This window comes from Amphiura filiformis, chromosome 17 (assembly GCF_039555335.1).
Source record: "Amphiura filiformis chromosome 17, Afil_fr2py, whole genome shotgun sequence".
NCBI classification, from domain to species: domain Eukaryota; kingdom Metazoa; phylum Echinodermata; class Ophiuroidea; order Amphilepidida; family Amphiuridae; genus Amphiura; species Amphiura filiformis.
In genome coordinates this window covers 35,405,150-35,419,079 of record NC_092644.1, presented here as the reverse complement: position 1 = coordinate 35,419,079, position 13,930 = coordinate 35,405,150, and the positions used below count along the sequence as shown (strand labels likewise).

The following is a 13,930-nucleotide window of genomic DNA, read 5'->3' as shown; positions in this document are numbered from 1 at the left end:
CGTGAGAAAGTAATGTGCCAAATTTGTGAGTCTTACGCTGAATGCATTGCGTGAGAGTTGATAACCCTGATGCGTGGCTAAAAATATAAATCGGGAATAAAAAACGTAATTCACTTCTGATGATCCTGTCAAGGAAACCAAACCCATTAATTGTTAGTTCACTAATTTAGTGACATTTTTTTTTCAGTCCTCATGGGGAAATCAATTGCGAGAAAAGATGTTGGTAAGTTCTGTTCTTTTTGTTTCTTTGATATTATTTGATGCTTTAAAACATGTAGATCATTTTGCATATGGATTGGTTGGTGCATTTTATTGCAGAGTACGTATATGAAGTAAAAATGTTATACACAATGTACTGACAATATAATGACTAGTATAAATTCAGCTAATTTGGAGGACATGGTCGGGCAATTTTACAGTCTGGGCAGTGAAAAGAGAGACAACGACCCCATTTACACAGAGCCTGAAGTTGACTTAGAACTTGACTTCATTTGTGTGTAAACAGGGTTGTCATCATTTGAACTCGACTTCAAATTACGCCCCGGAGCAACATTTGTTAAATTCAAATTCATAATGGTTATTTGAAGCGTGAGCGTGAGCATGTGATGGCATAAAAAGTCAAATTCACAATTTGTTTTGAAGTCGACTACCGTGTAAACACCCCGTTAAGAAATAATTTATGTTAATCCTTAATCACAATCTGAATTTGATTGAAGTTGACTTCTCTCTGTGTAAACAGCCTAAACAGGGTCAATGATGGGGTTGGGGGCATTAGCTATCGGGTTTGTTCAGATCAGGGAATTACCGGGGGAATTAAATATTATGCCCAGCCAGCTCATCTTTAGTACAAATTAGCCCCATGGGCACTACCACTTGAATTATCAGGCTCTACATGCAAGACATATTTTGATTGGATACAAATAGAGATATTGACCCAATCATGGTAAGAATAGTCAGAAATGCTGGGAGATGTAAAAGGTCTATTGTGATTGGTTACTCTGATGATTATATCATGTAATTAACCAATCAGGGGCTCTAAAAAATACAAAATGCAGTATTAGTGCCCATGGGGTTATTTTGAATTCAGTACTGGTAAATGTAAATACATCCATGTATGAGCCAAAATATAAACAAAATAGTTGAATTTAGGGTACATGTGATAGGATATAGAGTGAGGTCATAGGTCTGTCACACTACGACGGACTGGATCAACGTACATCACCGAATACAAAAATATTTTATTCGGTGGAAAATCACCAGTCCGCAGAAGATTCGTGGGATTTTGGGTCCGATTCCGTTCGTCTCTCTATGCGCTTGTGGCGCTAATAATCCTGCAGGCGCCTTATATCCGATCGTTCAACGTCCGACAAATGACCGGATTTGGGGGTCCGATTCCCGTTCGCTTCTCTATGCGTTGTGGCCGCTAATAATCCTGCAGGCGTCTTATATTCGATTCAACGTCCGACAAATGACCGTGGGGGTCAACGTCCTACAAATGTCCGGATTCTCTATGCGTTGTGGCCGCTAATAATCCTGCAGGCGTTTTTTATATTCAATCGTTCAACGTCCGACAAATGACTGGCGAATCCGTGGCATGTGGCACCAACAGGGACGCCCACCCTATCAGAAAAGTGGGGAGGAGAGGGTGTTTGAGAGGGTTTTGACCCCTTAGAGGCAGTGACGTAGCAAGCACTTTTTCAGAGGGTGAACAAAGTGGGGAAAGACAACTTTTAAGGGGGAAAACTTTGACGAAAATGGTCAAATATTGGCTAATAAGTACAAAAGGGCTACAAATCTGATATATCAGGGCAACCAGCGTCCGGGGCAATAGACGTGAGAAACCTTTGGACAATGAAGGCCCAATTGAAGCCATTTGTCATTTTTTGGATCAATTTTAACTATTATTGGGTACTATTTTAGTTTGAAACAGCCGCAAATTGGTGAAACGAAAGCCTAATTGAAGCCATTGAAAAGTTTTCACCATTATGATTATTGTATAATATAAACAATTATTTTAAAATAACACGTGGATGTCCATAGCAGAAGCAAAAAGGAAGACTTGTCCATTTTTTATTATTAATGTGCAATTGAAACCATTTGCATGGGCACTGTAGGGCCTATTTACATTATTAGGCCTAGGCCTATTGTGTAGAAATTTAGTTTTAAAATGGAAAATTTGGAAAATTGTTTTGGTGCATCATTTTTACACTATTATTGCCTTAAACAAAAAACAAAGAAGGCCCGAACTGAATTTGCAAAATTTAAAATGTTACACTGATCAACTGACATCACTTAGATAAGACTTCAGACTCGTAATTTCAGGTAATACATGCATGGATTGATATGTTAAAGTCAGTTATAGACCTAAGTCCGTCTTAATACTGATTTTTGTGACAAAATGTCACGGGCCCTACATATCGACGGGCCGGCAGTATTTTTTCACAGGCTTTTGGACCAAGGAACCACATTTAAGCACTGCCTATAATAATCACAGGCCTATACTTAGGCTTACTATATACTATCCTGGGCCTACTCAATAACATACCATTTAACCTTTTCCATGTTTTCTCTTCTTGTTTCTTTCTCGTCAATCACTAAAACTGGTAGGAATTTGATATTGCGTCCTCTACCCTTCAGAAAGTGCCCCTCCCTCAATACTACTTACATGCATGGTCCTACTAAATTACGTGCAATTTAACTTTTTCTCTTCTCTTCTCTCTTCAATTTTTCTCACTTTCTTTTCTTTTTTCTCTCCTTTCCCCCTTTTTCTTCTTGTCAGTCACTAAAGTACTGTGGCAATATGATACTGCGTCACACACCCTTCAGAATGTCCCCCCCCCATGATCGATGCACATGTTCGCCATAGGCCTACATCCGGCACAAGCGCCTGCGAAACCTTGCAAACACCTGCGGTATATAAACGAAAGAATAACGAACAAACCCAGGGTATTATACAGAACAGTACGAACACACATCGGACAACTTCCGAACATGTGTATTCGGCACACTCCGCTTCAAGTTTTGTGCATGCACAAAACTTGAAACGTATTGTCGACGGACTAAACAAACATCACCTAACACGAAACGCATTTGGCGGATAATAGCAGGACATATGAAGAACATAAAACGAACATTGACGAACACTAACGGATTTGCTAAAATACCATCCGCTTTTTTATACGGAAGACCGATCCGTGTAGTGTGACACTAACACGGTCTGGGTCAACGTACATCACCGAATGCAAAAATATGCTATCCGTGGTGAAGGCCTCACAGGAACGTATTTGCAACGAACACGGGCCGAGTGCAACGAACAAAGAACAAACATGAACGAAAGGAGAACGAACAAACTCCGCAATATGCAGCACCATACGAACACACATCGGATAAATACCGAACATGTGTATTCGGTACACTCCGCTTTCAAGTTTTGTGCATGCACAAAACTTACCGACGGATTTAACGAACATCACCTAACACGAAACGCATTTGGCGGATGATAGCAGGACATAAAAAGAACATAAACGATCATTGACGAACAACAACGGATTTACTAAAATACCATCCGCTTTTGTACGGAAGACCTATTCGTGTAGTGTGACAGAAGCATCAGGGGTAGTGGACAGAGTTAGGGCTAGTGTTAGAGTTAGGGTTTGGGTATATAATGCCCTGAAGTTAGACTAAAACAAACCCAAAGTTATATACCAGTATCTGTTTGACAGTCTTACAGTAACCAGGATGGACCAAAGGCAAAGAAGCAGAAGACAGGGTATGATGATGTAACCAATGTATCCATTATGTTCAGCTCTAAGGATTCTGTGGATGCACTTGCTAGTGCTTCAAAGCTAATTAAGGTTGGTATGGTGGGGACATGTAGATGTTACATAAAAACTTGTGCAGACAGGTTTTTTAATGAAGTACATTTTAGTGTTTTAGAGGATTTGTGTAAAGGCACTCATGTTTTATTTTGGTGCTTTGTCCTTTGTGCAGGGTTTCCAAAGGTTTTCAGCCCGAATCGCGGGTCAAATAATTGAAAAGTCACCCAATTTTTCTCTTTACCATTGGTTTCTATGGGACAGGAAACTATCGGAAGTCGCAGGAGAGCCCATGTTGAAAAGTCGCCCAAAATTTGTTCTTAACCATTGGTTTCTATGGGACCGAAATTGCCAAAAGTCGTGGGACAAATCTTCAAAAGTCGCCCAATTGGGCTACCAAATCGCGGGATTGGCAACCCTGCATTTGTGAGCTGATTGTGGATTGTAACAAATACTCAGAGAAGATATCTTACCATTCCCACGATGCATTTCTTCTCTACTGTTATGCTTTTCAATGCAACATGGGTCAATCGTGAAAAAATGCTTTTCAATTAACAGAGCACATCCAGAATAGCAAATCTGTACAGGGAAGAAATGCATTGTGGGAAGTGAAAGGTAACTTCTGACCAATAGTAAGCAACGTGGATGATCCCTAACCTTATGTAACCATAACTACAGCCTGAAGTGCATGGAGGGGGGGTGAGCAACACAAATGGACCTTTGACCACACCACCATGAGGATGTTAGAGTTATGAAGCACCATGCATGTCCAAAAAGTGACCCCTGGGAAATTTGACCAAAGTAAAGTACTTTTGCCATAAATAAACATATTAGGAATCAAAATTGTGTAGTACTCTGTTGCAAATGTGTTGCATTAAGTGACATACTTGTGTAATACTGTTTTCTTGCTGCTTTTATTTCACAGAATCACAAGTTGAAGTTGATTCAGATTGAGTCTCGTCCATCCCAGTCTGATGCAGCCATCTTGGAGTACCTAGTTACTGTTGCTAAAACTGGTGAACTCACTAATCAATTTGTGGACTTGTTAAAGAAAGAGATGGATAATGTCAAGGTGTTAAAAGAACAGACAGGTATGAAACAAACAAATAGACAAACATATATATAATAATTATATAAAATACATTTCTTTTTAAAGTTTGTTGAAAGTATGTATAATTGAAAGAAAAGAATTAATATGAAAGAACCCAAATGAACAAGTAACGAGCAAACAAACAAATATTTATAGTTGTGGACTAACAGAGGGATAAGTTGAAACAAAAAGTAGGCCTAATAGAGGTTATCCGTGTTCTATAAGCTGCATATCAGCGATATACCTTGTTTAGGATTTTCAAAAGAAATACCTGCATGTGCAACCATAACTCTTTCAAAATAGCCCGCCAAAGTCATGCAAGTAACTCTTAGGTCATGCATTGAATTGGTTTGAATGAGGTATACTGTAACGGGACCGAGCTTGCCCCTAATACTTTTATAAACGACTGGTGGAGAAGACTATCCTTCTAAACATACAAGTGGTAGCGTAGTATCAAAGACTAGAATTCTCCCCAAGACATGTTGAATCAGTGATGCATGAAAGGAGAAGTAACAGGTAAAAATGAGACTTGACAATTCTGTTTTATATTTGCTTCTTTTGTTATAACTTGTATTGTTATTTTGCTTTCATATTTGTCTTATCCCATCACAATTCATAAATACAAGTAAACACTGGTAAATACACAATCTCTGTTGTTGATCATGATGATATTTCCTTATTTATTTCTTTTAAATCCAAATAAATTACCAATAAATGCTGCCGAAAAGTATATACTATCTGCTTGAATAATCAAGAAGCATAAAAATACAATTTAATCAACAGAATCTCTCATCACATGACCTAGTCATAGGCTAGGCCAAGGCCTAGTAGGCCTACTACAGAGTATCCATGCCTGTACACCAAATATGAGCTTGCCATGCAACAATGAATGCACATAAATACAGTGCATAATTTTCCATTGGACTTGTGCATGTGTGCGGCAAGGCACTTGCCCAAATTAGGCATAGGCGCTAGGCCAATTCACCGGAGTGCATAACCCCCCTGGTGTCGCCACTATTGTGGTAGCCAAGCTGCCCCTAGCTCAATCTGAGCTCCAGAGTAGGGCGTATTTGCTTTGGTTGGCAGTGCTTACCCTGTGGTTTCCCTTTCAGGGTTCGTGGGTGGACTAATTGTCCACCAAGCAATCTGATTAATTCGCGTCGTGCACGGCCTTTATATACTTTCCTGAACGCGTTCATGGAACCTTTGGCGGCTGCGTTCAAAGCGTAAGCTCCGTTACTATAGATATCGCGCAGTCACTCCGCGTCAGGCGCTCACTTTCGAAAAGATTTTGAGCATGACGAAATCAACAATTTAATAACTAGAACAATTGCTAAAGTGTTTTTAAATCAGGAATCAAACTGATGACCCCCTTTTTGACCATGTAAAACATTAAAATACTCAAAAACATCTTAAAACTCTACATCCTTAAACAATTACATCTTAAATAAGCCAAAGTTTGATCAACAAAAGTCGTTTTTAAGGAAATTTGCAATTTTTAGGAAAAACTTGTTTACGTTCAGACGATTGATGGCCGGGAAGTTTCAAAATGACAAATCTAAAATTCTTTGAAACAACACATGAAAAACCTGAATTTTGTCCTCAATATTTACTCGTAGACGGTATGTAATACCTTATTGTTTTCCTGACAAAATTATTTACACAATATTATAAGATCTCTGTACAATATAAGCTAATAATAGCGGAAATAGTGAAATTTGAGGCCAATTTCGCACGAACGACATGACAAATTTCTCTGCCGTATTTTCAACCCACGGCAAAAACTGACGATCGACAGGTAAACAAATCCAAATATTTACAAAATATACCTTGTGCAGAGCCATGCAATCATTTTTAAATGTATTATAACAATCAAAAACTACCACGAACACGTGAGCATCGTGACTTTTCTCTAAATATGAATTTGACAAGAGCTGAATTTTCGTATTTCTGCAATGGACAAACACACAGGAGGTAAGCTTAAAAACAGGCCAAAAATCTGAAATCGCATTTTGGCTCTCCGTTTCACTACCCCCTTTTCGAGACTATTTCGTCCCGAAATGTAACATGTATAATTCATTTAACTTTATTACAATAAAAAATCAGAGCATTTCCTTGACAAAACTTTAACAGTAACAAGTAAATTCACTCAACCATTGTTTGGTGACAGGCTGACAATAACATTGTCGTGATCTCAAAAAGTTTTTCAAAATTAATTGGCTATTTGGCCGATTTACAACTATACATTTTAAAAACAACTCTATTTCACATGCAAATTATATTATTATGTTTACAAGTTTTATACAAATCTTTCACAGTATCTCTAGCATATTAATCATTTAAACATCTGGTTTTTATGCATATACTTCTTCACCAAAAAATATTAATTTACAAGAACCATTTAATTCACCTTGGTGCACATTTCCATCAATTTCATTTTCAAATGAACAATACCAGTTTTAATCTTGACTTTCGAGTCTGTCTCTGCATCAAGTTACACAAAACATCAGTTTAACATTTTACATTTTTGTAATCAATTAATGATCAATATTTAAGTTCAGATATTATAAAAGTTCTATATTCCTCAGCGTCCTTTCTTCTGATGGATCTTGTCTTCAGTTCGATATCTTCAACATCTGAGAATCTACATTATCATACCTCCTCTTACGCAACTCTCATGAGAAACTGCCTGATTGGTTCACCGTCGATCATGAGAGGAAATGTTGACTGCGCCGCCCTTACGTCAATTATGCCAGGTGTAAAGAACCATACATCATCCAATAAAATATTTGACCTGGTAAAGAATAACCATTGACTAGTCAAATATCTCTTTTACCATTCATTCTTGCACCTGAGTTCTATTAAGTCCATGTAGACTTTCTCAGTTGGCAATCCACCCAAGAGCTTAAACTTGATTTTCTGTTACCAATGCGCCTACATAGCCTGACATTGCTCTGAAAACATCATGACTGCAATCAGTGAGTCACCGTCGCACCAACCAGAGTTCCAAAATCATAAGATCTGCATAACCGCCCGTGGTGATGCCTCAACAGTATCAGTAGAAAACAGATGATGAGATCTAGTTGATTTTCATTCGTTAATCTTCTTAAGAGCACATGCCGTACGACAAAACTTATAGCTATCTTCAGTAGATAGCACGTACAGATCTAATGGCTATTCAATGAAGCAACCATTATTGTAGGCTTAAAGTCGATGTCTGTTATTTAACTGTAGCTATCTCCGTCTCCATTTTGTTTTTCTTCATCTGTCTTCGTAATCTGCAATATCTGACATTCAATTCAGAATTAAGGCATGAAATCTCATGTAAAACAACATGAGTGCCCGACAATCAACACTGTCCACTTTTTCATGGTGATGTCCCCATATCCATCATTCCAAATGATTGTAAGAATAGTTGTGTCGAAATAAAGTGAGGTGTCTTTCACTTTATCTAAATTAAGAAATCCAGATTATTGCTCTTTTAAAAAGGACAAGAATATCCCAGAGACAAACTGGATCAAAAGATTGTCATGTCAATACCGCTGCAGTCAGTAAAGTCATATCAAACTTCTAATCACGTTTTGGCTGAAATAAAATTTCATTCATGAAGTTCTTTTTATTGGAGGCTGTTCCTCTCAGAGTCAAGTTATTATGATTATATAATAACAATTCAAATGAAAACAATTTTATATACAGGGTCTACATGTATAGTAGACAATCCGCTATAAAACACGTTTATATGATGATGATGTCGGCAAGGCCTATACCTGACTTCAACTTCATAAAACAGTAATTTCATATTTTAGCGGCAAGGAGCTGTGAGCAGGCAGTGCAAGACGTCGGTGAGCCCTTTTCCGGACTTCATACACTACAAGGATCCATGACTATTTTATACGGCAAGGGCTTTTCCGCATATCATTATCCCATAAACACGATATAGCTTTCGTCTCCTTGAATCTTCCTCGTAAAGCTATTTACAAATTATATACCATCAGACATCATAGCATGTCTGCATGATAACTGGTCACTCTTCCAGAATCATTCTGATGATGGCAAGTCTCCTGGTGCCAATGAGTTGGTGCATAGGCCCGATCGTGTGCCTATACCATCATGACCGTCATCAAGTAGCATAGCTGACCTCTTCCAAAGACTCATCTGAGATGACAACTTTCTCAGAGTGTCGGCGTATTGACCAGATGAATTCCATTCACCTACGCCTATACGGTCAACTAATACCGTCCGATTATCACTCGGGGTACCTGCTAGTTGGCAGTCATCCCCATTTATCAAGGGAGTGTCATGACCACCAGTTAACTGTCTCCTTACAGCTAATCGTCTCCTGGCTCGTCTTCTAGATGATGGAGACTTTCGTGTCTTTCTCCCGCTCTTGAAACTGCTTGAGCATGCCAACTGGCAGGGTAGATCATCACAGTCTTTCCCAATTAAGGGAGCATGCGGCCTGGTTAACTTTTTCTGGATCTTTAAGAAAGCTAACCTTCTCCTGGCTCGCATTTGTGATGAGGGAGACTTCCGGTTCTTTCTCGATGATCTTCCAGTCTTCTGTGAATTGACTCGTAAGTTCATCATCCTTCTCATCTTCAAATTGCCCTTTAGCAATTCCATCTGCAAAAGCATCATTTTGATGCTTCCTGTACTTTTCAGCTTTGTAAAATGCTTCAGTTTCCACTGCAAACTTAATTGCATCATCAAAAGTAACAGGTTTTGCACGCAGGATGTTTAACCGCAACTCGCTTTCTCTGATAGCACTAATGAAGTATCTCTTTGCTATCTCCTGTGAGAAAGGACTTGGTATTGTTGGTAACGCTAGCTTGACTAACTTCCTGATGTTGTGAGCTAGGTCAGGCAATGACTCTTTTGGGTGTCTTACTCTGTTATTAAGTTTCACCCAGAATAGCTCTTCCTGATTTTCGGTTCCAAACCTCAGGTTCAAACAGGCCACAAGTGAGTGGTAATCATGCCGTTCAGTCGAATCCAAATATCCCAGTATACTCTGAGCAACACCTCTTAGACTAGTTGCTAAACAAATGGCTTTGGTATAATCATTCCATTTATTCCATTCAGCAACAATTTCGAATTGTATCAAATAGTCTGACCAGGAAGTGGTCCCATCGTACGCTTGAGGTTTTATTTTCACTCCAGACTGATTGCTAGAATGTTTAGGCCTACTTCTCACTGACTCATCACTTTCATGAACATTAAATTCATCACCAGCTAATATTTCTGAGCTGGTATCGGTTGGAGAAGTAGCATCTTCAGTCGCTGCCATAATAATCGTGAGCCAAAATTTGTTAAAATTTTGATTTATCCCACCGCTGCCACCAGTTGTAACGGGACCGAGCTTGCCCCTAATACTTTTATAAACGACTGGTGGAGAAGACTATCCTTCTAAACATACAAGTGGTAGCGTAGTATCAAAGACTAGAATTCTCCCCAAGACATGTTGAATCAGTGATGCATGAAAGGAGAAGTAACAGGTAAAATGAGACTTGACAATTCTGTTTTATATTTGCTTCTTTTGTTATAACTTGTATTGTTATTTTGCTTTCATATTTGTCTTATCCCATCACAATTCATAAATACAAGTAAACACTGGTAAATACACAATCTCTGTTGTTGATCATGATGATATTTCCTTATTTATTTCTTTTAAATCCAAATAAATTACCAATAAATGCTGCCGAAAAGTATATACTATCTGCTTGAATAATCAAGAAGCATAAAAATACAATTTAATCAACAGAATCTCTCATCACATGACCTAGTCATAGGCTAGGCCAAGGCCTAGTAGGCCTACTACAGAGTATCCATGCCTGTACACCAAATATGAGCTTGCCATGCAACAATGAATGCACATAAATACAGTGCATAATTTTCCATTGGACTTGTGCATGTGTGCGGCAAGGCACTTGCCCAAATTAGGCATAGGCGCTAGGCCAATTCACCGGAGTGCATAACCCCCCTGGTGTCGCCACTATTGTGGTAGCCAAGCTGCCCCTAGCTCAATCTGAGCTCCAGAGTAGGGCGTATTTGCTTTGGTTGGCAGTGCTTACCCTGTGGTTTCCCTTTCAGGGTTCGTGGGTGGACTAATTGTCCACCAAGCAATCTGATTAATTCGCGTCGTGCACGGCCTTTATATACTTTCCTGAACGCGTTCATGGAACCTTTGGCGGCTGCGTTCAAAGCGTAAGTCGTTACTATATAGATATCGGCGCAGTCACTCCGCGTCAGGCGCCACTTTCGAAAAAGATTTTGAGCATGACGAAATCAACAATTTAATAACTAGAACAATTGCTAAAGTGTTTTTAAATCAGGAATCAAACTGATGACCCCTTTTGACCATGTAAAACATTAAAATACTCAAAAACATCTTAAAACTCTACATCCTTAAACAATTACATCTTAAATAATCCGAAGTTTGATCAACAAAAGTCGTTTTTAAGGAAATTTACAATTTTTATTTTAAACTTGTTTACGTTCAGACGATTGATGGCCGGGAAGTTTCAAAATGACAAATCTAAAATTCTTTGAAACAACACATGAAAAACCTGAATTTTGTCCTCAATATTTACTCGTAGACGGTATGTAATACCTTATTGTTTTCCTGACAAAATTATTTACACAATATTATAAGATCTCTGTACAATATAAGCTAATAATAGCGGAAATAGTGAAATTTGAGGCCAATTTCGCACGTACGACATGACAAATTTCTCTGCCGTATTTTCAACCCACGGCAAAAACTGACGATCGACAGGTAAACAAATCCAAATATTTACAAAAATATACCTTGTGCAGAGCCATGCAATCATTTTTAAATGTATTATAACAATCAAAAACTACCACGAACACGTGAGCATCGTGACTTTTCTCTAAATATGAATTTGACAAGAGCTGAATTTTCGTATTTCTGCAATGGACAAACACACAGGAGGTAAGCTTAAAAACAGGCCAAAAATCTGAAATCGCATTTTGGCTCTCCGTTTCAATACTACAGGAACCAGGGCCAGATCCAGGCATTTTCAATAGGGGCGGCGGCTATGCACCCACACAAATTAGGGGGCGGCGCCGCTCTGCAAAAATTAGGGGGAGCGCACCAGGGTGTCCCCTTCCTTAAATCCGCCTCTGGGAATCAGTGCCTTTTGTTAGAAGTCACTCATGAGTAACGTGGATAACATCTATAGATGAGGTGACAGAAATGTTTATAAACAAACAGTGTCTATGCATGGATTTGGGTTTTTTCAAGCCCATTGCATTGAATAAAGGAAAGGAATTCTGATATGTGACCCGATTTAGCCCACTCGGGCTAATGTTGGCAAATATGAAACTGAGATATAACCAGAAATAGGTTATGGTTACAGTTAGTCACAGCTAGACTATGAACTTGTAAAAATGTTGTAACTTTGCAACCAAATCAGTTAATGGTGTTTTGAGTGATAGAAAGGGAATTTTTTACCTCATATAAACCTAATATTAAATAGATCAATTTTGAGAACATATGACTTTAGCCTGAGTGAACTGGATCGGGTAACATATAACTCAATTGACAAGTCAATCGTAATGCTATACCGTAAAAACTCGATAGTTAACATATGCGCTTACTATCAAGGGCTTTTGAAAACGTATAATTGTACCAAAGTCTGGCGTTTTACCAACTGAGCTAATGGGGTTGAGGTGCACATTTGCAGGTGTACAAAACCCTTTACACATTTGTGGATGGGGCTCTTCATGTTTGCATGTTTTAAAAGCGCTCGATACTAAGCACATATGCTAACTATGATCAAGTTTTTACAGTATAAAATTTGAATAAACCTTAATCGTGTTAGTCTCACTTGCACCTGTTGGATTGACATGTTTAAAAGCATGTCATTTAGCCACATATTTCCATTAGTCTTCATCACAGTACAGAGTACGAAATATTCAGCTGGTGTGAGTGACATCGGATATGAACAAAGCAAATTATGCCACAGTGAAATGTTAAATACCTTAATTTAAGATTTGAAAGGCTATTGGATTATAATTCATGTATTCACTGTTGCATTCATTTATTTTCACAAATCGTATATGTATTGAAATGGAATTATTTGACCTGGCATTTGCTAGATCCTAGTCTAACTGGTCTGTAACGTTTGTACCTGATCACGGGTGTCATCGATGATGGTTTCCCATTGCATTCTGGTATATTAAGGTGTAGAGAGTGGGTGGTTGTCTGCCTCTGGCTTTTGACCTTCAAGGTTTTCAGCCCGAATCGCGGGTCAAATAATTGAAAAGTCACCCAATTTTTCTCTTTACCATTGGTTTCTATGGGACAGGAAACTATCGGAAGTCGCAGGAGAGCCCATGTTGAAAAGTCGCCCAAAATTTGTTCTTAACCATTGGTTTCTATGGGACCGGAAATTGCCAAAAGTCGTGGGACAAATCTTCAAAAGTCGCCCAATTGGGCTACCAAATCGCGGGATTGGCAACCCTGCATTTGTGAGCTGATTGTGGATTGTAACAAATACTCAGAGAAGATATCTTACCATTCCCACGATGCATTTCTTCTCTACTGTTATGCTTTTCAATGCAACATGGGTCAATTGTGAAAAAATGCTTAAATTAACAGAGCACATCCAGAATAGCAAATCTGTACAGGGAAGAAATGCATTGTGGGAAGTGAAAGGTAACTTCTGACCAATAGTAAGCAACGTGGATGATCCCTAACCTTATGTAACCATAACTACAGCCTGAAGTGCATGGAGGGGGGGGGTGAGCAACACAAATGGACCTTTGACCACACCACCATGAGGATGTTAGAGTTATGAAGCACCATGCATATTTCCATTAGTCTTCATCACAGTACAGAGTACGAAATATTCAGCTGGTGTGAGTGACATCGGATATGAACAAAGCAAATTATGCCACAGTGAAATGTTAAATACCTTAATTTAAGATTTGAAAGGCTATTGGATTATAATTCATGTATTCACTGTTGCATTCATTTATTTTCACAAATCGTATAGGTATT

General features: G+C 38.6%; 1 protein-coding gene across 1 annotated transcript in view; it reads left to right on the top strand.

Annotated features, from left to right (window-relative positions):
- The window catches only part of LOC140137695 (phenylalanine-4-hydroxylase-like), a 94,183-nt gene that overhangs the window by 2,101 nt on the left and 78,152 nt on the right, over window positions 1-13,930 (top strand). Inside the window, exons 2-4 of the mRNA XM_072159450.1 lie at window positions 188-223; window positions 3,723-3,854; window positions 4,741-4,906. Coding sequence (XP_072015551.1) covers window positions 188-223; window positions 3,723-3,854; window positions 4,741-4,906 — 334 coding nt within the window. The remainder of the gene's footprint in view (window positions 1-187; window positions 224-3,722; window positions 3,855-4,740; window positions 4,907-13,930) is intronic.